Raw genomic sequence first — 19,138 nt, forward strand, 5'->3', positions numbered from 1 at the left:
AGGGGGTATTATTTATAGGGTGCACTTTATTGCCAAATAAGTGTGAATATTGTGGGATATGTGGATGCCTATATGATACCTTGACACGAATTATATACCCTTCTCCACCCAGATATAAATTTGCCTCCACTGGGGTGGGGAGGGGGGAAGGGAGGATTAAGGAGAGAATCATTACAGATAAAGGCTTATGACAAAGTCCTTTGAGCAATCTTTATTTAGAACTTATTTGCCAAAGGCATGTGCATTTTGTTTTATTGGAAAACTACTGTTTTTTAAAGAAACAATAAATCCAAGCTTCAAGTACAAGTATATTTTTTACTGAAATGCTACTTAGCCCTAATGAATGACCATACAGTATAACCATTTGCATAGCAATAAGGTTGCATCAACATTTATCCATGTAATTTAATTTTGAAGTTTTCACTCAGCTGGAAAAGGGAGAACACACTACTCATGTGAAATTAGAGTTTAGCTTCAGACCACTTTCCTTCAAATTGATAAAAACATCAGACTAAGAAGACAGTTGATAAAAAAAAGCCCAAACTGTACGCAGATTCCATATCTGGTGCATAACCTGAGGTAATAAATTGTGGAAGAATTACCAAAATTTTGAGATATCAGTCTTGGATGATCCCAACTATAATTTCTTATTAATGAAGTGTGAGGGCAGTACTGGCCCAATATTGTAGAATTACAGCCAAAGGACAGCAAGGTCCATACAAAAATGATTGAGGGCTAATTTTTCTACAGTACAGCTTGATCAAGCAAGGTTAGCAAGTAGCTTAACACAGTGTATATGGTACTTGCACCAATTGCCAGCATTTGCAAAAATAGATACACATCTCATGACCACATAAGATGGTTTGTGTGGCAAAATCTGGACCATGTAAGAACCAATTGGAACCCTCAGATTTACCTCAGGGCTGGGTTATTTAAAAGGGGGTAAATGTTAATCTAGGATTAAAAGTAAACATTGATTTCAATTTCTTGTGTAGAAGAGTACATATAAGAGTTAGGCTTCTATTGGGTTTTATCTCATTATGACTAAAAAATGATGGAGAAAAATCCAAACAAAAAATTATTTTGCAGTGCTATAAAACCAAATTTAAAACTTACACCAACACTTTACTTGTGTTTTGAACAACCCAGTCCAGGACTACCTTACCATATATCAATATAACTTATCTTACCAAAGCTAACTCATTGCTCAGTTCAAAGGAGTGAATCTGGTTTAAATGTTGTTTGATTTCTTCTTGAGGAGTGGAAATCCTGAATCAGACACTGCTTTACAACGATCTTTGAACAGCGCCTACAATTTTCTCTATGACTTAGTGAACAGCATGTTTATCTTTGTGTGCCCACTATTGTTACAACAAGACTAAAACTCCTGCATCAGCATTGCTTTTTTCAAAGACTTCATCCATACAGCAAGGATTGAAAATTTTGGACTGTATATATTACACTGTAGCATAATATACAGTGTTACTGATGTGGTCTGTGGGAGAATTTAACAAAGTTCATGTAACCACGCTTCTGAGCTCCAGTGGACAGGTACACTGGCAATGTTTCATCTACAATTTTCTCATTACACAAACATATTAAGTAAACATTCATATACACGACAAAGACAGAATTTGTCATGAGCATTTCATGATGGGTTAATTATATTTTGGACTAAAATACACTTTCCTTCTCAGCATGCAGACTTGGCAGGGTATTTGCTTGAGGCCTGTTTTGCTGAAATAATTTGCAACATGATTGTTGACTCTCAGCATCATATCCATAAGATGCTCCCTTTCTGCATACTCTTTAAAAATTGCCACAACTGTTGAAATGAACCAAGAACCAAGCTCTGGCTGCCTGTAGCTTTGGTGACCAGGGGCAGAGGCAAAACAGATCAGAAAATCAGCATCAGCTGGAAGAGATGAGCTTGCACATGGAACAGGCTCACTGTCGCTCTCAATAGGTACCCTATCCTGTCTATTGCCACGGCAAGCTTGGATCAGAAATATTTTTGGTTTCCCCTCAAGAGAAGGACATGCATCTCGGCGAAAATTGGAAGTGATTGCTTCAATTGTAATCACCTCATCATCAATTCCATGAATCCCATCTTTGAGACCATGGCTGAGGATTACACACAAGAAACAATCATATCTGCTGAAGTCTTTCTCTGCAGTTTCACTGAGTATTTCCACCATCTGACTTTGAGTCAAGTTATTTACAATTCGGGTTTTGAAGTTGAAATCATCAAAGAGGCTACAAAGATTTTTCACATCTTCCTCTGACCCATGGCGTACAGCCTCCTCCCTCTTAGGGAAGCTGTAGTTATGAATTACTAACACATAACCAGACTTTACTTTTAAATCAATATCATCCCCAGACTCTTGAAAAGGTGCATGAGCTAGAAAAAAAATAAGTGAAATGAATAAGTGAATTCAAATGACTAAGTTTCTGTTTGGATTGAAGGACTAAGCACAGAGTGGAAACATATGAGACAATTAAAAGATCTGATTTTACTTTTTTAACTCTTCAACTCCCAGAAGTAATTAACATGTAACTTCTCTTATAACATCCATACATATTCCAGCAAACAGGTTATGAGAAGACACAAACTTATCAGGTAAAAATGGTTACTTAATCAAATACCAAATTCTTGTAACTAATTTACAAGGAGATGTGTAACAGCTAAAGGGGACAATCAACAATCAGATCTCGGGAGTTAAAGGGTTAAGATAGTAAAACTATGGAGTAGCTCCTTTAACTTTGTTGCTACCAACCATGACCATAAAGGAAATTCTCCTTACAGTCTTAACACAATTTTAAGCAAAAGAAAGATGAGAAGTCTGAAAAATTTAACCCAGATTTTAATTTGGAGAATAGTGTTAGATTTCACCTTAATTTACATTATTGGAGCTGAAATATTTAGAAATGAATGGCAGACCACCCAGAAAACAGACATTGGAAAAGGTAAACTTGAAAAATAAACTCTACTTACGACTAGTTTTAGTTCTTGCTGCTTGCTCTGGGGTGTGCTCTTGGTTTAGTACTCCTAACAAAGTTACAAAGTCAGTCAATTATCTTTGTAATAATCTGTGGTTACTATCAGGTAGACTTCCTACAATAACTTTCTAAATTTTCAAGCTAGGCTAGCTAGGTTGCAGATAACAGAAATCACGCAACATGTAAGGCAATACTTCATAATCCCTACTATGTTGAAAAAAAACACAAAACACAATTTTCTGATGTATTTCACCTTATTGATCATAAAAATGACATCAACATTATTCAAAACTTTGAGGTGAAACCTCAGACTAGGCCTTGTGGTTTTCCATGCCACTTCTCTGATCAATAAGGTTTTAAGACCAAGACAGAATCTCTCCCTATAATATCAATACAATATCAAGAGTGACTGGCATCTGGCATGGAGAATATTTATACTGATATGAGGGTGTAAAGGGCTAACTAGACAATGGAAAATTGTGGTCAATTTGTTCAAAGTCGGTTTACCTAAGCCTGAGATCTCAAAAGAAGGCGATTCGTGAAGCAAATAAATGCAAATGCAACCGTCATGATTACTCTTTTACAAAGTTGTTGCTATTTTAGGAGTTGGAAAGGGGTTTTCTCATTTCATTTTCACTTAGGAGGTTTCTCTCAGTAATCAAGGATGTAAGTAAATCTTTGACCGGTATAACAGAAACCCATATGAAAAGAAAGGGCCCAAATGCTGAGTAAAATGAGGTTATCATAAATGACACCGTATTAATTAATTCCTGGAGTATAACTCTTCAAGCTCCTTCCGATTTTTTCGAGTTGAAGTGAACGAATTAAAACTGTGTACTGCATCGTCGAGATTTTAGTTTAGATGATGTAGTTCGAGCGGGAGAACAGGAAATGAAGTAATGTTTGAAAAATAACGAAGGCGGAAAAATTAAGTGGAGAAAGAGGCAATTTGCCGTGATGTGGGCCGGTAACATGGCTGACTTGGCTAACAATTGATACTCAATCGATTTTCTTTGATTTTAAACTACATCAAATCAGGTTTGATATTGTTCCCACAATAACGTATTTAAATGAAAGATTATCATCATATTTCGAACAAGCCACAAGTTATGAATTATTCTGATTCATGTGTCGAAGCACCGATCGAAAACTTCCCTCACAAACAGAGAAAGTTGCGTACCTTCTGATATCTTACCAGTCGGCCCAATAGTCAGTTTCGCATGATCACCAACCACGACAGCTCCTTTACACTGTTCTACATTTACATTGAATTTGGACATGCTAGAAGGTTTTCCAGTCAAAAACGGTGCGTAAAGACCAAAGTAACGACTCTCACGATAAACGACGGAGCGAAGCGGAAGTAAACGAAAGGATGGGATTGTGAGTGGTCAGCGGAAAACACCAAGTAAGAGTTATTCGTTCGAAGTCTTCACGCTGAAATTTAGCATTTAGGAGGGACCGACCCCTGTAGAGACCTTAAGCAAACCACGACGGCGACGGCAACGAGGACATGGAAAAACAAAAGATATGATGGGTAGAACAATAGCTCAGCACGTGCGTTTGTACATTTCTGAGCCGTCCTATGCAAAACAACAACGTGAAACCACCACAATTTGCGTCGTCTACGAACCGAAACCGCGACGGCAAATTATTTTAATTTCTATTTGGAACTCAACGCTTTTTTGATACGTTATGCTGAAGTTGAGATGTGGCGCTGTATGAGACGGTAATCACATGCAGCCATTTTTGAAATTCTAATTATAGGTAGAAATTTCATTTTTTAATAGAAGTCTTCCTTGGCGTTGCCGTCCTGACTGCTTAAGGTCCCTACTGATTGGAGGGAGAGGTGGCTATGCATAAGCAACCCTTTCCACATGCTAACGGGAAGCGCCCAGGGGAATAAAATGGGTTCTTTTTAGAGATGGAAAAAGGGTGCTCTCTACTTTCAGTTGCCCTTATGGGCCTCTCTTTTAAAGAAAAAATTATGACTGTAACAAAGCGTCATTTGTGTGGTTATTTCGATTTTTCGAGGGTGGATAGTTTCGATTTCAGACTTTGGCAATCGACGGAAACTTATTATAGAGGGAAAAATCTGCGTCGCGTTTACTATGTATTTTTTCGCCAAATCTGGCTTAACTGATACGTTCACTTGGCAAATAGTGCAAATTTTCGAATGTTCTTAGGAGTGGGGATAATTCAGCAAAACTCAATAAACAATACTGCATATGAAATTAAATAGCAACAGGCGGCTGCTTAATAAATATTCTTACCTTCATGTGGTGCAACTTGCACGGTGGCATAATCGCTAGCAACAATCTGCGAACAATTTTCTACAATTATGTTGAACTTGGACATACCAGAAATAAGCTTCACTCAAAAATACTTCTGATGTGTACGAAATTGTCGAGGATGTTTCGTGATGTTGGAAAGAAGACGGGTAGCATCCGGAAGTAGTGGCAATGTTATTGTGGTCAGCGGGCTGCACCGACTGCAATCAGGCATGTTTTGCGTCACACTCTTGCTTTTAAAATTTCTCACAAGTCATCTTTCTGTTTTGTTTATGTTTTCGATTCAAATCGTGATTACATGCAAAATTGCCGCGCTAGTTGATATCAGGTGAGAGATGGCCGTGGAAAAGATATGGGTGGAGGCTATGGGATCTAAATATGTCTACTCCTTTAATCCCAGAAAGAGTACTAATATTTGAGAAAATGACCGTGTCCTATGCTGGTGAAGGACCACCTTCTACCTCCCCATCCCCCAACCTCCCTCATGTCAGAGGTCAGAACTGCTTAATCTTAGCCAGGTTTATGGATACTGTTGGGAATACTTCGTGGTATTCACATTATACGTTGATTGTTAAACTATTGAGGGATAATCAAGTAAATGCATATTAAGTAACTGTAAACATAATAATTTGGTATTATCAACTGAGTTAATCAAAGGCTTGGCCTACTTAGACGCATTAAGCATTTGTTACCGTTTAAGGCGCGCATCCTTTTTTATAAAAGCCTTGTTATGCCCTTATTCGAGTATGCTGATTTAGTTTGGGGAGACAAACATAATGTAACTTTAATGTCTAGTTTGCAAGTGCTTCAAAATAAGGCGGCTAAAATAATATTAGATCGACCACTGTATTCCTCTGCGTCTGATGCGTTAACTACACTGAAGTGGTTAACACTAGAAAAAAGGCGCTTCCAGCGCCGATGCGTACATGTATATAAATGTCTTAATGGTCTCACGCATCACGAACTAACATTAGTCACTCAGCAAGAACAGCATAGTTACAACACAAGAAATAAAGCAAACCTCAAAATTCCATCCGTTAAAAGAAACTGGGGCAAACAAAGAACTGGCTATCATGCTGTAAGTGATTTTAACTCGCTGGACAAAACTATACGAGCCTCTGATAATGTAAATATTTTGAAGCGTCAGATTTTTAATTCGTTGATTTAAGTTTTGTATTACACATAAGATACATTAGTTTTTAGTAGCATCTTTTAGCATTTTTATTCATTGTAAATTTTTAATTTTTAATTTTCGAGGTCCTTTTTGTAAACCACTTTTTAGTGAAAAAGTTTCCTCATTAAAGATTGTCATTATTATTATTATTTATTATTAGTTGATAACATAGATTGGCCACTGTAAAGAATTTCATGGCTGATATTTTGACCGTTTACCCTTCATCATTTGTTCTGACGAAGGGCTGATGCTCCCAACGTCAGATTTGAAACTCTTCATGGTGGCCAACCTACGTTATTAACTCAGTTGATAATAATTGTAAATATATGAAAATCATATATGTGCACTGCCGTTGAAAAAAAGGCCTGAACAAAAATTTTTTCAGGCCCTTTTCAGCTACTAGTTCATTAGTGTTCATAACTGCAAGGATCGCTTCTATTTCCAGTCTAGTTGATAACAACACAGTACCTCGTTATATTCTCCCACTGTTGCAGTACCACAGTTTCATGAGCAACTTACTCCCCTCTAACTGTAATCATAGCCATTGGGGGAAGGGAGGTTCTTAGTGATTTGCTTATAGGGATGTGCTTCTGGATGTGGTCAAATTTTCTATTGCATGATTGCCAACAATGAGGTTGCATTTTCATTTAAGTGAATAGCATGGGGTTGCATAGGTGTGGGAATGGGATATGAAAAATCTGGTAACTAGGGATTTAAAAATGGAAAGATTTGGGACTAAAAAGTAAAAAATTGGGGTCTTCAATTAAGCAGGGAATACATTAAAATGGGGTCCAGGCTCTGAGAGGCAAGCAGCACACACCCAGCAAAAGTTGAAACAAGTTCCCCCCCACCACATAATATAATTTTTCTGGTAGCAAGTTTGATATTGAAACTGATAAAACATGGCATGTGTTGTAATCCAGTAAACATTAAGCTAGGAATGTGTAAAGAATCTAGGACCCCAAGAAATAATTGTATAACAACTTTAATATCTTCATTGTACCTGAAAAGCCTCTGTGTGCAGGTACCTAGTTCACAAGATTATTATAAACTATCCAGCAATTCCCATATTACTTTTATTACAACAACTACAAATCACTTCATTGAAGTGACTGATCAACTGGACAAGTCTTTTTTGTTCAATTCTTCTTTCCTTATATAAATATCTTCATCTTTTCTACTTTGGATGTTTATTCATTTTTTATGCAATAGAAGACATTTAAATAAAAAATTCAACCTAATAATTTAATTGTATTCAGCAAGCAGAGTGTGTAGATTTTACATGCTATGATATTTAATGAGCTCTCAAATACAAACTTAAGCTGAGTGAAAACCACTATCATGCCAAAAAAAATGATACTTTATAAAAACTGTTGACAAATTCTCAGGGAAAATGATTTTTATGCCTGGAATGAAAGATTGAATACAATCTGCTTGAAAGGACTGGTGACAGCTCAAAATTTCCTCAGTGGTTGGTATGATCAACTATGCATGTTTAGCAAACCTGGATCATTTGAAATCAGCTCATTGCAAAGATTACAAATTTATACTCTGAGTAAACACACACAAATGCAAACTGCCTACTGTATTGCAATACATTATCATTCATTTTCTTTTCTATGAAAAACCCCTTCTCCGAAACTAAATTGATGATTTCCTACTCTCTCTACCTTTTATTCCTTAACAAAAATATAATTCAGATGGTTTCATGACAACCACACATATGCAGTACACCCTATGATCCCATGACAGGGTAGAAGGGGGGAGGCCTGATGAAACCAAACCAGTGTGAGAGTGGAAGGGATGGGACCCCGTAACCCTTCACTTAAATACCCTCCCTCCCCCCAACCCCTAACCCTTTCACTCCCATAAGTGACCAAGACAGAATTTCTCCTTACAATATCAATACCATATCAAGCAGAAAAGTGATAAGAGTAAAGAAAAATAATATCAGTTAGGCAATTATAAGTTGATCCAATACCAAATTATCCAAACTAACATCACAAGAACTGTATGGCAGACAGTAAGGAGAATTACTAATGAGATCTTGGGAGTTAAAGGGTCAAATAACTCCCACACCTGCTAACTTGAATCGGTTTTCATTTCCCTTCATGAAGTCAATTTTAATGCAATTTTACCCTCCATGACTTGAACAATATGACTTTCAATTTGTGGAAAGTCAAAACAAACTGTACTGTAAGTTCAAAATATTGAATTTACAAAGAAACAAGAAATGGTTCTCTTCCTCATTTCTTCCTTTCACACTGAACAAAACAACTGTGAATCCAGTTATGTTTTTCAGACATAGGATTCATTAAACTACAATGCATTGTGCTTTCACAGAGCTCTCCTGCCTAGCTTAGCTGCTACTTCTGGATGTTCTATTTTTTACTAGACTCCTCTACACTGCGAGAAAATTTGATTGACGAGTACATTGACAATTTGACAATGTATAACTCAAACCTTTTTCAATTTTCCTTGATGCATCCAGTCAACAGAAGTGGACTGCCTAGTCTACCATCACAAAGCAAGAACTAGCTGTACTAGTAGTTTAAATTCTAATGATGTACTCAGATTTTTCCTTGTTCCAAACTTGTTTCAAATATTGAACAATTTTTTTCCAAATAACCTGAAACTCATTCACATAACAACATTTATTGAAAAGAGTTCATGGAGTGTTATGAGTAGGATTGAAAAACACTTTCCTTCTCAGCATACAGACTTGGCAAGGAATTTGCTTGAGGCTTGTTTGGCCCATTTGGCCTAAATAATTAGCAACACAGTCATTGACCCTCAGCATCATATCCATGAGGTGCTCTCTTTCTGCATACTTTTTGAAGACTTTAACAACTGCTGAAATAAACCAAGAACCAATTTCTGGCTGCCTGTAGCTTTGATGATTGGGAGCTGAGGCAAAACAGATCAGAAAATCAGCATCAGCTGGCAGAGATGAGCTTGCGGGTGGAATAGGCTCGCTGTCGCTCTCAATAGTTAGCCTATCCTGTTCACTGCCACGGCAAGCTTGGATCAGAAATATTTTTGGTTTCCCTTCAAGAGATGGGCACTCATTTCGGCGAAAACAGGAAGTAATTGCCTCAATGTTGATTAAATTATCATCAGTGCCATAGATTCCATCTTTAGAACCATGACTAAGGATTACACAAACAAAACAGTCATATCTGCCAAAGTCTTTCTCTGATGTATCTTGCAGTAATCCTTTGATTTCTCTTTGTTCCAAGTTGTCATGAATCTTGGTAGTGAAATTAAAATCATCAAAGAGACTCTTGAGACCTTTCACATCTTCTCCTGACCAATGGCGTTCACCATCTGGCCTCTTGGGGAAGATGTAGTTATTAATTACCAGTACATAACCAGACTTTGCCTTGTAATCGATATCATCCCCAGTCTCTTGACAAGGTGAATGAACTGCTAAAGAAACAATTATAAATTTTATTTCAAGGTATTTGAGTCTATATTTGTTCTGGTGTTGCTTAATGTACACTCCTCTCTTAGGGGAAAAAACTTTGTGCTCTTGGGCCATTCCTTCCTCAAGATAACAACTGGTACACAATTATCTCTACACTATGATTTTTTTTTTCCTGTACCACCATAATGGCTGCTTACAGCTTCAACATGATGACCAAAATGGTCCTTGCTTGGTGCACAGTCCAAGCTAAATTTTAGTAGATGAACAAAAAGTTGAGTAGCTCCCTTAACCCTTTAACTCCCAGGAGTGATTAACATGTAACTTCCCTCTGTAATATCCCTACATTATCCAGCAAAGAGATAATGAGAATTCTCAAACTTATCAGGTACAGATTGTTGTCTTGATCTAACACCAAACTCTCATAACTAAGTTACAAGGAAATGTTTAGCAGCTAGAGGGGAGAATTAACAATCAGATCTTGGGAGTTGAAGGGTTAACTGTTTAGCTCCAAGGTGTGACCACAAAGAAAGTGCGACAATGATGAGGGGAAATTAATCAAAATGTTAAGTAGGGGTTATTGTGGGATTTAAATCCAAATCAATAGAGCTAAAATTGTTAGTAGGAAATATATGAAAGATTGAGCAATGACCTAAATAAATACTAAGATCTTGGACATGAAAGGTATTTAAAAAACTAACTGTTGAACTCTACTCACCACCAGTTGTTATTGTTGTTGTTGTTGTTGTTTCCCTTGGGACATGCTGTTCCTGTGGTATTCCTGATAAAATTAAGAGCTATTTTAGTTACTTTAACCCTTTAACCCCAAAGAGTGACTCGCATCTAATTTCTCCTTACAATATCACCTCTGAACCACACATTAATGTCATGAGAATAAAGGAATTGATCTCCAACTAAAGAAACTCTTGACTGTTAGACGAATTCTCCTTGTCAGCACCTTAGTAGATGTACAGAGAACAAAATGGAGAATATGAATACTGATGTTAGGGTGTAAAGGATGAAAATAATCTATTTGCAATCTAAAGTATCTTATTATAGATTCTCAGCTGCTTCATGTGCTTTGATTGGTCAATTTAGCAGGGTACATTTCTCTGTATCACCTACTGGTAAGTTTGTTTGAGTTTAGGTCTTCTCCACCCAGAAATATTATTAATATATGACTAACCTAGTTTTCTAAGTCTGTACTTTAAGTTATGGAACCTTTTTTTTTTTTTCCGCTTGGATTTATGCCTTGTGCATTTTACACTTCTTGGGCTATGAATCCAAGTGGAAAAAACCTGGTCTGTCACTTAACCCTTTCACTCCCAGAAGTGACCAAGACAGAATTTCTCCTTACAATATCAATACAATGTCAAGTAGACAAGTGATAAGTAGATAGAAAAATATCAGTTAGTGGATTATCATATGATTCAATACCAAATTCTCCAAACTAAAATTATAAGCAATGTACGGGAGACAGTAAGGAGAATTACTAAAAGGATCATGGGAGTGAAAGGGTTAAACTACAGACCTCAAACTCATTTAGCAAGAGGAATATATTATTTTGCCTTCTTAGCCTAAAGTCCCTGAATATGAGTAGACCCCAGAACAAATACATTCTGATGCAATCCCAAAATCGGAGTCAAACATCTATGCATGTGTGAAAGTTGTAATGACTAAGTGGCATGCTGTCAGGCTGTCAGAACCAAGTTGTCTTGTTTAAGTTATTAACAACGTTCACTCGATCCAGTAAGTCAGGGTGTTCTAAAAGCAAATAACTGTATTGATAAATCTAAAAACAGAGAGGTAAACCAACAGGATACCTCTTCTTGAAAAAGCTCTGGGCTCAAAGAGTCTCAAATTTTTCCTATTTCCTACTTTTCTTTTCCCTCACAGATTTTAATGAACGTTTAAATTTTCGTTCGCTTATGTTACCAGACGGTGGTTGTTTTTTTATGTTTTTCTAAGAAATTTTGTCAAGGAAATTGGCGTGCTGGCACCCAAGATTGATCCCTTTGCCCATGCCTCAACTTTGACCCCAACGTGTGCAATCCCTATCGATGTGAAATTAGCTGCTATTTCAAGAAATGTGAAAGGGGTTTTTTTCATTTCTCTTTCATGATTCCTCTTTTTCACCTAGTTTGTACTAATTATTTCGCTTGTTTAAGATTAAAGTGAAATTAAAGAATAAAACAAGCGTGATCAACAAAATGGAATAAACTTCACGCGGATTTAATAACTCAAAATTCCTTCGATCTTCGACTTGAATTTACCCTGTTAAACCTGCATCGATGCATTTGCGAGGTTTGGTTCAAGTGATCTAGCTCGAGTAAGATAAATAGGAAGAAAAGTTGCCTATGAAAAATAACGTAAGTGGGAAAATTCAGTTAAAGTAAGGGCGAAAAGAAATACTGTAACGCCCCGGCGAAACGGTATAATGATATCGTCCTACATCCTGTTAGGAAGAGCATGTCTGACTGATAAGCCGCCTTCTTCAAGGTAGCATTTAAATGGCTTTCCCATGTTAGACTTACATCACAAATTTTCTATAAAACCTTTCCTTCACGGGGGAACGTTCGATCGCGAAGCCAAACCGTATTGTATAAGACAAACTCGATGTAGAACGAAATGTTTGTGGTGACAAACCTTACCTTGGGTCGCCCCAATTGTCAAATTCGCACTATCCCCGATTACGACAGCGCCATCACATTTGCCTATTTTTATATTGAATTTGGACATGCTGGAAGGTATTCCAACCGAAAACTGCACGTAAAACTGAAATAACAAATCTAAAGACCATTCGACAGTTACAAGCGAACAGTACTTAAAGCGGAAGCGAAAGCGAAAGTGAAGGGCATTAATAACTGGTCAGCAGAAAATGCCAATTACAAAAATAACTTCAAAGTCTCATCACTGACATGTACTATTAACTTGTTCTCTGGAGCGGTTTAGTCTTCTGAGGGAGGGACGGCCCTACAGAACGAATTGCTTACTGAGCGGAGGGGGAGCCGGTTTACCAAGAGGCAACCTTTCCACGTCCAAATTAGCGAAGTGCACTGGAGAAAAGATTATTAAAGAAATGAAAAAAAAAAGGTGCTTTACTTTCAGTTGTTTTGAAGCCTTCCCTTATCAATAAAGGTGACAAAAACTCAGGTATGATAAACACCTAAAATAAATTTTAAAGAAAAATTTATGACCGTAAAAAATCGTTCATTTAACAAACCCGTGATTATTTCAAATTTTTTTTGAGGGGGGCGATGGATAGTTTCGTTTTTAGACTTTGGCATTCGGCATAAGAAGTGTCATAGAGGAAAAACTCTGCGTTGCATCTATAATGTACTTTTGAATGTGACACGTTCATCTGCCAAATACAGCAAACTCAAGAAACAGTACCGTAAATGAACTTAATCAGCAACAGGCGGCTGGTTAATATATATTTTCTTTACTTTCATTTGGCGCAATTTGCACGTTGGCATAATCGCTAGCAACAAGATGCCAACAATTTCCTACACTTTTGTGGAACTTGGACATACTAGAAATAAACCTCGCCCGAAAATACTTCTGATGCGTACGAAATTGTCGAGGATGCTTCGCAATATTAATGAAAAAAAGACGGGTAGCATCCGGAAGTAGTGGAAATGTTATTGTAGTCAGCGGGCTGCACCAACTGCAATCAGGCAGTTTTATTGCGTTACACTCTTGCCTTAAAAATTTCTCACAGCGAGTCGTCTTTCTATTTTGTTTATATTTTCGATTCAAATCGTAATGACACCAGATGCGAAATGCCGCTTAGTTGGTATCAGGTGAGAAATGGGAATGGCAAAGATATGGGTAGAGGTTATTGGATTCAGAAAAAGTACTAACATCTAAAGAAAATGACAATCATACGGACCTCGTTCCCCCCCCCTCCCGGGTCTATCAGAGAGAGAAGTATTTTAGCTGCAATGTTCTACAGAAATGATCATGCACAAAATTAAAGAAAAACAATCTTGGAACTATTCAAGTTAAATTTTAACCCCTCAAATAATTTCTGCTAATGATCTCTGTTCAAATATCTTATTTACCAACAAATTGACTTAAATGAAAAATTGGTCACACAAAACAGATGGGTGAACAGGTATTGATGCTCTCGCATTCCTCTAAAAGTGACTTGGATCTAATCTCTCCTTACAATATCACCCCTGAATCAAACATCAATGTCATGAGAATAAAGGAAATGATCAACTTGAGGAGCTCTTGATTGATAAACAAATTCTTCTCATCAGCACCTTAACCCTCTAACTCCCATGAGTGACCAAGGCAGAATTTCTCCTAACAATATCAATGCAATATCAATCAGATAAGTGACGAGAAAAAAGAAAAATATAACATTACATGCATTGTAATCCAGGTCATATTAAACTAGGAATGTATAAAGAATCTAAGACCCCAGACAAAACTGTATAACAATGTTTAATAATATCTTAATTGTTTGTGGAAAATCTCTGTATGCATGTGCCTAAGTTATAATTTTTTAAATAAATTTTTAGGCAATTCCTTATTATTTTATAACAACTGCAAATCACTTCATTGAATTGACTGATCAGCTGCATAAACTTTCTTTGTTCAATTCTTCTTCCATAATATAAATATCTTCATTTTTTACTTTGTATGTTTAATCATTTTTTTATAAAATAGAAGACATTTAAATTAAAAAAAAAAATCAACCTTGTGATGTAATTGTATTCAGCAAGCAGACTGTGTAGATTTTACATGCTATAGTATTTAATGAGCACTCAAAAAACAAAGCTGAGTGAAAACCACTATCATGCAAAACAATGATACTTCTTAAAAACTATTGACAAATTTTAGGGGAAAATGATTTTATGCCTGGAATGAAAGATTGAATACAGCCTGCTTGAAAGCACTGGTGAAAACTCAAAATTTCCTTAATGGTTGGTATGATCGACTGTACATGGTTAGCAAATCAAGATTATTGCAAACATTATTAATGTAAGCCCTGCGTAAACATGCACAAATGCATATTGCCTACTTTTCCTGAAACACTGATATAAACTGTATTATATACATTATCATTAATTTTATTTTCTATAAAACCCTCTTCCCTGAAACTAAATTAATGATTTCCCACCCTCTATACCTTTTTTCCTGTAACAAAAATATAATTTAGATGGTTACATGATAATCACACATATGCATTATACCCTACCACCCCATAAAAGGGCAGAAGACGGGAGCCCTGGTGAAAAAAAACAGTGTGTGAGTGGAAGGGTTTGGACCCCATTACCCTTCAGTAGTACACTCCTCAACCCCCTCCCATGACCCCATGATGAAAGGGCAGAAGGAGGGAGGCCTGGTGAAAAAAAAACCAGTGTGAGAGTGAAAGGGTTTGGACCCCTTTACCCTTCACTGGTACACCCTCCCCACCCCCCACTAGCAAGTAGACTTTTTTCACCCACTCCATGATTTCTTAACTTTAAAATTCTGACATGGTGGCTTCAGCACTTCCTCAAAACATAATCATTCACTTTAAAAAAATATGCTTGATATACAGTCAGGCTACCCTTGATATATCACTCTATAAAATTCTCCCACATGGTACAAGGAGGGATGAATTCACTATAACCAGTTAAAAAAATCAAACAGAAATCTTGATCAGTTATTCTATTTTTTATGAGCTAACTTAACAACATCCTGATCTGCTGGCATTTTCTTTAGTGATCCTGTGACTTGTGAGTTCAATAAATCCTCCTTGATCAGTACTGGTGTTGTTCTGAGCAACTTTTTCTTCATCGTTTTTATAGCTGTCTAACAGTTCTGCTAATAAGTAACTGGAAAAATAATTCAAGTAGAAATTAATGGTTACATGACCCCTTCACTACACTGTACCTGAAGTGAAAACATGTAACATCTCAAATCATCAATCTCTTATCCAGTGAGAAGATAATGATGGAATAAACATGCAAGGGTAGCAAAAGGTTTTTAGGCGAAGCATGATTGAGCCCAAAATTGATTTCTGGCTCATTAATTTTTCAATAAGGCAAGGTAAGGTGAGATTTGAAGTTTTCCCTTTGAAGTTGTGAGATGAAATACTATCCAAAATAGATGTAACATTTCAATTTTATCTAAGCTTAACATTCATGCGTGAATCAGGATCAGAACCCCCCATCTCTTCCCTCCCATTGACAACACTCATATATCAGCTGAGTGGTTTATCTAGGAAGTATCCATGCTACGATGCATTGAAGGTAAGAAGATTTAAACATAGAAGATGAAAAAAAAAGACAAGATCTTTCTTACTCCATTGTCTCTGATACATTGACATCTTCTTTGACTGACATCTCTGTCCAACCCAAGAAGCCATTTTCTTTACATAAGTTGTCAATTGCTTCTTTCTCAATGGGTCTTGTGCTTGATAAATCACTCTGAAGATTAAATGAAAAGAAAAACAGTGAAATTTGAATTATAGAATTTAACCAAAGAGATGTCAACTGAAAGCAGGAATAAACATATCTATAAATCATAATGGAGCTGGTATTGAGATTTTACATCAGGCCCTAGTGAAGACAAATATTACAACTGGAAAACCTCTTACAGTAAGATGACATGGTATTACTCTAGCATATCACTAGTTAGTAGGAAAGTCACTTGTGCCTTGTGTCCCACTTCTTTGTTCTCATCACATTACTGAAAAGATGCATGACAAAATGGGATCTATTTCCTAAATTGATTATGTTGATTAGCTTATAACTCACCTTATTTCCTACTAATATACATGGGATTGTCTTTCCATTAGGAAGTGTACATTTGCTATCCAGGTCTCTCTTCCATTTTATTGTACTATTAAATGTCTGTTGACTGGTCAGATCAAACATTATGACACAAGCTGCAGCTCCCTTGTAGTAGACTCTTGTCATTGTTGAAAATCTTTCCTGCCCTGAAAATTGTTGATGTTCATTAAGTCAGAATAATAATTAGTTCTCAACTCTTTGACCCTTAATTTTGACTTACATCTAATTTCTCCTTACAATATCACCCCTGAATCACACATTAAGGTCAGGAGAATAAAGGAAATGATCAACAATTAAATAGCCCTTAACTGTTGAAACATTTTCTCCTTGTGTACACCTTAAGAAATATATTAAGAAAAGTGTGGAGAATATGCATATTGATGTTAGGGTGTAGAGGGTAAACAGTTTACGTCAAATAAGAGTTAACAGATACCTGTTTTTTACATGTGGAGACCCTTACAAAACCTGCATGACTGACAGATCAAGAAAGGTGCAGGGCAGGGCAGGGGTGAGGTGTATAGGTTAACTCATGGGGGAAGGGATAAAGGGATATAGAGAGAGGTGAGAGGTGAGAGGTGAGAGGTGAGAGGTGAGAGGTGAGATGGTGAAGGGTACTTCTCTTACTGATTGCTAAAAGTATGGCAGATGATGTGAAATTGATAATTAAATCTTGGAGGTAAAAAGTTAAGTAAATTATCCTCTGCTCAAATGTTCACTTTCTTCTAGTTAAAATGTGGAAAAAAAATTGTCAACTTACCAGCAATATCCCACAACTGTATAACCATGTAAGGATTCACATTCATGAATCATTCAAATTTTGGAAACAAAAAAAAAGGGAAAATTAGTGTGGAATAAAGCAAAATGAAGTGCAAAATGTACTTAAAAACAAAATAGATTAGGAGCAGTGCCTCCTTTTTGGCAAGGCCTATTGTGTGAGTCTGAAAAAATCAGAAAAAAATCAAAATTATTTTAAACTATCTTTATTAACCCTTTAAGTCCCACTAGTGACCTAGACAGAATTTCTTCTTACACTATCAGTTTAATATCAAGCAGACAAGTAGTGAGAATAAAGAAAATTACCAATTGAGGGATTATTGGTTGATCCAATTCCAAATTCTCCTAACTAATATCACATGAATTGTATGGCAGACAGTAGGGAGAATTACTAATGTAATCTTAGAAGTTAAAGGGTTAAATTTGTAAATATTTAAAAAATTATCAGTTGGATAATTTGTTGCTAATTATAAAAATACTACCCACCTGAAGTCGTATTGTAGTATCATCTGAATATTTAATGACTTTCAAAGCAAAATCAACTGCAACAAAGATACATAAAAGATAACAAAAATATTTGGCGGAGATTACAGATTTAACTCGAGAGTGTGTAACAAGTGCTTGTTCACCGTGGAGATACTTTATTTAGGATCAAAAAGGTACCCCTTCCACATCGCATGACAAGGAACACTGCATTTTAATGGTATATTTAAACACTGTGTATCATGGGTTATAAACATAGAAAAACAAATACAGAAACGTCTTGGTACCAATAAAAATTGTGGTGCCATCATCGCGAGACCACCCCAAACACCAACTAAACGTTTTCCATGACATCAGCAGCTCAACTCGAAAAATTCGGACCCTTTCTATTATTAATAGCCTGGAAAATCAACATCTCTCCAGTTAACGCATAGCAGGAAATGACCAAATGACCCCTCCACCGAAATGCACACAATACCTCAAAGAAGTTTCGTGAGGGAATTTTTTGTTCTTCAATTCAAGACATGTCCAATGTACAACTTAGAAATGTTTGCTGTACTTTGACCGACTTAAGTCCTTATTTTAGCGCACCAAAGAAGGGCAAGACAATCTCAGTTTAAAGCTATCATAGAAGTTTTTGACAGACAATTAATAAATCCGGCTCGTCTAAGAAAATAAAAAATTCCCAGAAAAATTGTAGACGTGATCAAGCACAACCTACCTCCTACAGTTGGTTTATACTCCCGTCCTGGTCCTGAATGGTTATTTACATAACGTTTGACAAAGCTTGTTTTTCCTACGGTAGCATCACCTATTATGATCACCTTAAAAAGTAGTTCTGACATTGTTAAAAACTGTATTTCCCTAAATAGACCTAGACCTAACTACGAACGCCATTCCTACCGATTCACGTGACTCTAAGATTCACCGGAAGTAAGAAGTGACTGCGAAAACAGGATACATTCTAGTTCTCAAGCCCTCTCGATTTGTTAGTTAGTTGCGTAATTTGGTTTATTCCGTCCACATTAAATGGTAGAGTACTTTGTTTGTTTGATTTTTTTAAATACATATATTTTTAACAGAAGTCTGAGGTATTTCCATGAGAAAATTATTCACAAAAACAATATTTAAAACAGAAGAAAGGCCTTTGCTGCAACACCTCAATTCCACAAAAGTTATTTTCAAATGTATGCTGAAAAAGTTT

The 19,138-nt window shown here is 36.5% G+C and overlaps 3 protein-coding genes across 5 annotated transcripts; all 3 read right to left on the reverse strand.

Annotated features, from left to right (window-relative positions):
• Positions 1 to 196: 196 nt before the first annotated feature.
• Positions 197 to 5,462, reverse strand: LOC113682248 (caspase-3). Of its 2 annotated transcripts, none has more exons than XM_089206178.1 (3): positions 5,271 to 5,462; positions 2,996 to 3,049; positions 197 to 2,401 (listed from the first exon to the last, which is right to left on the reverse strand). In XM_089206178.1, the coding sequence occupies exons 1-3, from the start codon at positions 5,353 to 5,355 to the stop codon at positions 1,659 to 1,661; spliced, it is 882 nt and encodes a 293-aa protein (XP_089062304.1). In that variant the 5' UTR covers positions 5,356 to 5,462; the 3' UTR covers positions 197 to 1,658. The 2 variants fall into 2 exon arrangements, with proteins under 2 accessions (XP_089062304.1, XP_027055203.2); XM_027199402.2 differs by lacking the exon at positions 5,271 to 5,462 and adding an exon at positions 4,181 to 4,385.
• A 1,970-nt stretch (positions 5,463 to 7,432) lies between these two features.
• LOC113682249 (caspase-3) lies at positions 7,433 to 12,855 on the reverse strand. 2 transcript variants are annotated; one of them, XM_027199404.2, is made up of 3 exons: positions 12,538 to 12,855; positions 10,605 to 10,667; positions 7,433 to 9,888 (listed from the first exon to the last, which is right to left on the reverse strand). In XM_027199404.2, the coding sequence occupies exons 1-3, from the start codon at positions 12,623 to 12,625 to the stop codon at positions 9,131 to 9,133; spliced, it is 909 nt and encodes a 302-aa protein (XP_027055205.2). In that variant the 5' UTR covers positions 12,626 to 12,855; the 3' UTR covers positions 7,433 to 9,130. The 2 variants fall into 2 exon arrangements, with proteins under 2 accessions (XP_027055205.2, XP_027055204.2); XM_027199403.2 differs by having other exon boundaries at positions 7,433 to 9,891.
• A 1,470-nt stretch (positions 12,856 to 14,325) lies between these two features.
• Positions 14,326 to 18,847, reverse strand: LOC113682251 (ras-related protein Rab-29). The gene is made up of 6 exons (XM_027199405.2): positions 18,656 to 18,847; positions 17,938 to 17,993; positions 17,435 to 17,450; positions 16,642 to 16,823; positions 16,187 to 16,311; positions 14,326 to 15,717 (listed from the first exon to the last, which is right to left on the reverse strand). Exons 1-6 carry the CDS (start codon positions 18,777 to 18,779, stop codon positions 15,570 to 15,572), a joined length of 651 nt encoding a protein of 216 aa, XP_027055206.2. The 5' UTR covers positions 18,780 to 18,847; the 3' UTR covers positions 14,326 to 15,569.
• Between the last annotated feature and the right edge of the window lie 291 nt (positions 18,848 to 19,138).

This window comes from Pocillopora damicornis, chromosome 5 (assembly GCF_964200805.1).
Source record: "Pocillopora damicornis chromosome 5, jaPocDami1.2, whole genome shotgun sequence".
Taxonomy (NCBI): domain Eukaryota; kingdom Metazoa; phylum Cnidaria; class Anthozoa; order Scleractinia; family Pocilloporidae; genus Pocillopora; species Pocillopora damicornis.

Excerpts from the sequence above, each read along its gene's own strand:
- LOC113682248 (XM_027199402.2), bottom strand. The coding sequence starts at position 4,280 with ATGTCCAAATTCAATGTAAATGTAGAACAGTGTAAAGGAGCTGTCGTG. Across the intron at positions 3,050-4,180 it reads GACTGGTAAGATATCAGAAG|GAGTACTAAACCAAGAGCAC; the intron begins GTACGCAACTTT and ends TAACTTTGTTAG. Across the intron at positions 2,402-2,995 it reads AGCAAGAACTAAAACTAGTC|CTCATGCACCTTTTCAAGAG; the intron begins GTAAGTAGAGTT and ends TTTTTTTTCTAG.
- LOC113682249 (XM_027199403.2), bottom strand. The coding sequence starts at position 12,625 with ATGTCCAAATTCAATATAAAAATAGGCAAATGTGATGGCGCTGTCGTA. Across the intron at positions 10,668-12,537 it reads GACAATTGGGGCGACCCAAG|GAATACCACAGGAACAGCAT; the intron begins GTAAGGTTTGTC and ends TAATTTTATCAG. Across the intron at positions 9,892-10,604 it reads AACAACAATAACAACTGGTG|CAGTTCATTCACCTTGTCAA; the intron begins GTGAGTAGAGTT and ends TTGTTTCTTTAG.
- LOC113682251 (XM_027199405.2), bottom strand. The coding sequence starts at position 18,779 with ATGTCAGAACTACTTTTTAAGGTGATCATAATAGGTGATGCTACCGTA. Across the intron at positions 16,312-16,641 it reads GTATATTAGTAGGAAATAAG|AGTGATTTATCAAGCACAAG; the intron begins GTGAGTTATAAG and ends TTTAATCTTCAG. Across the intron at positions 15,718-16,186 it reads AATGTATCAGAGACAATGGA|TTACTTATTAGCAGAACTGT; the intron begins GTAAGAAAGATC and ends TTATTTTTCCAG.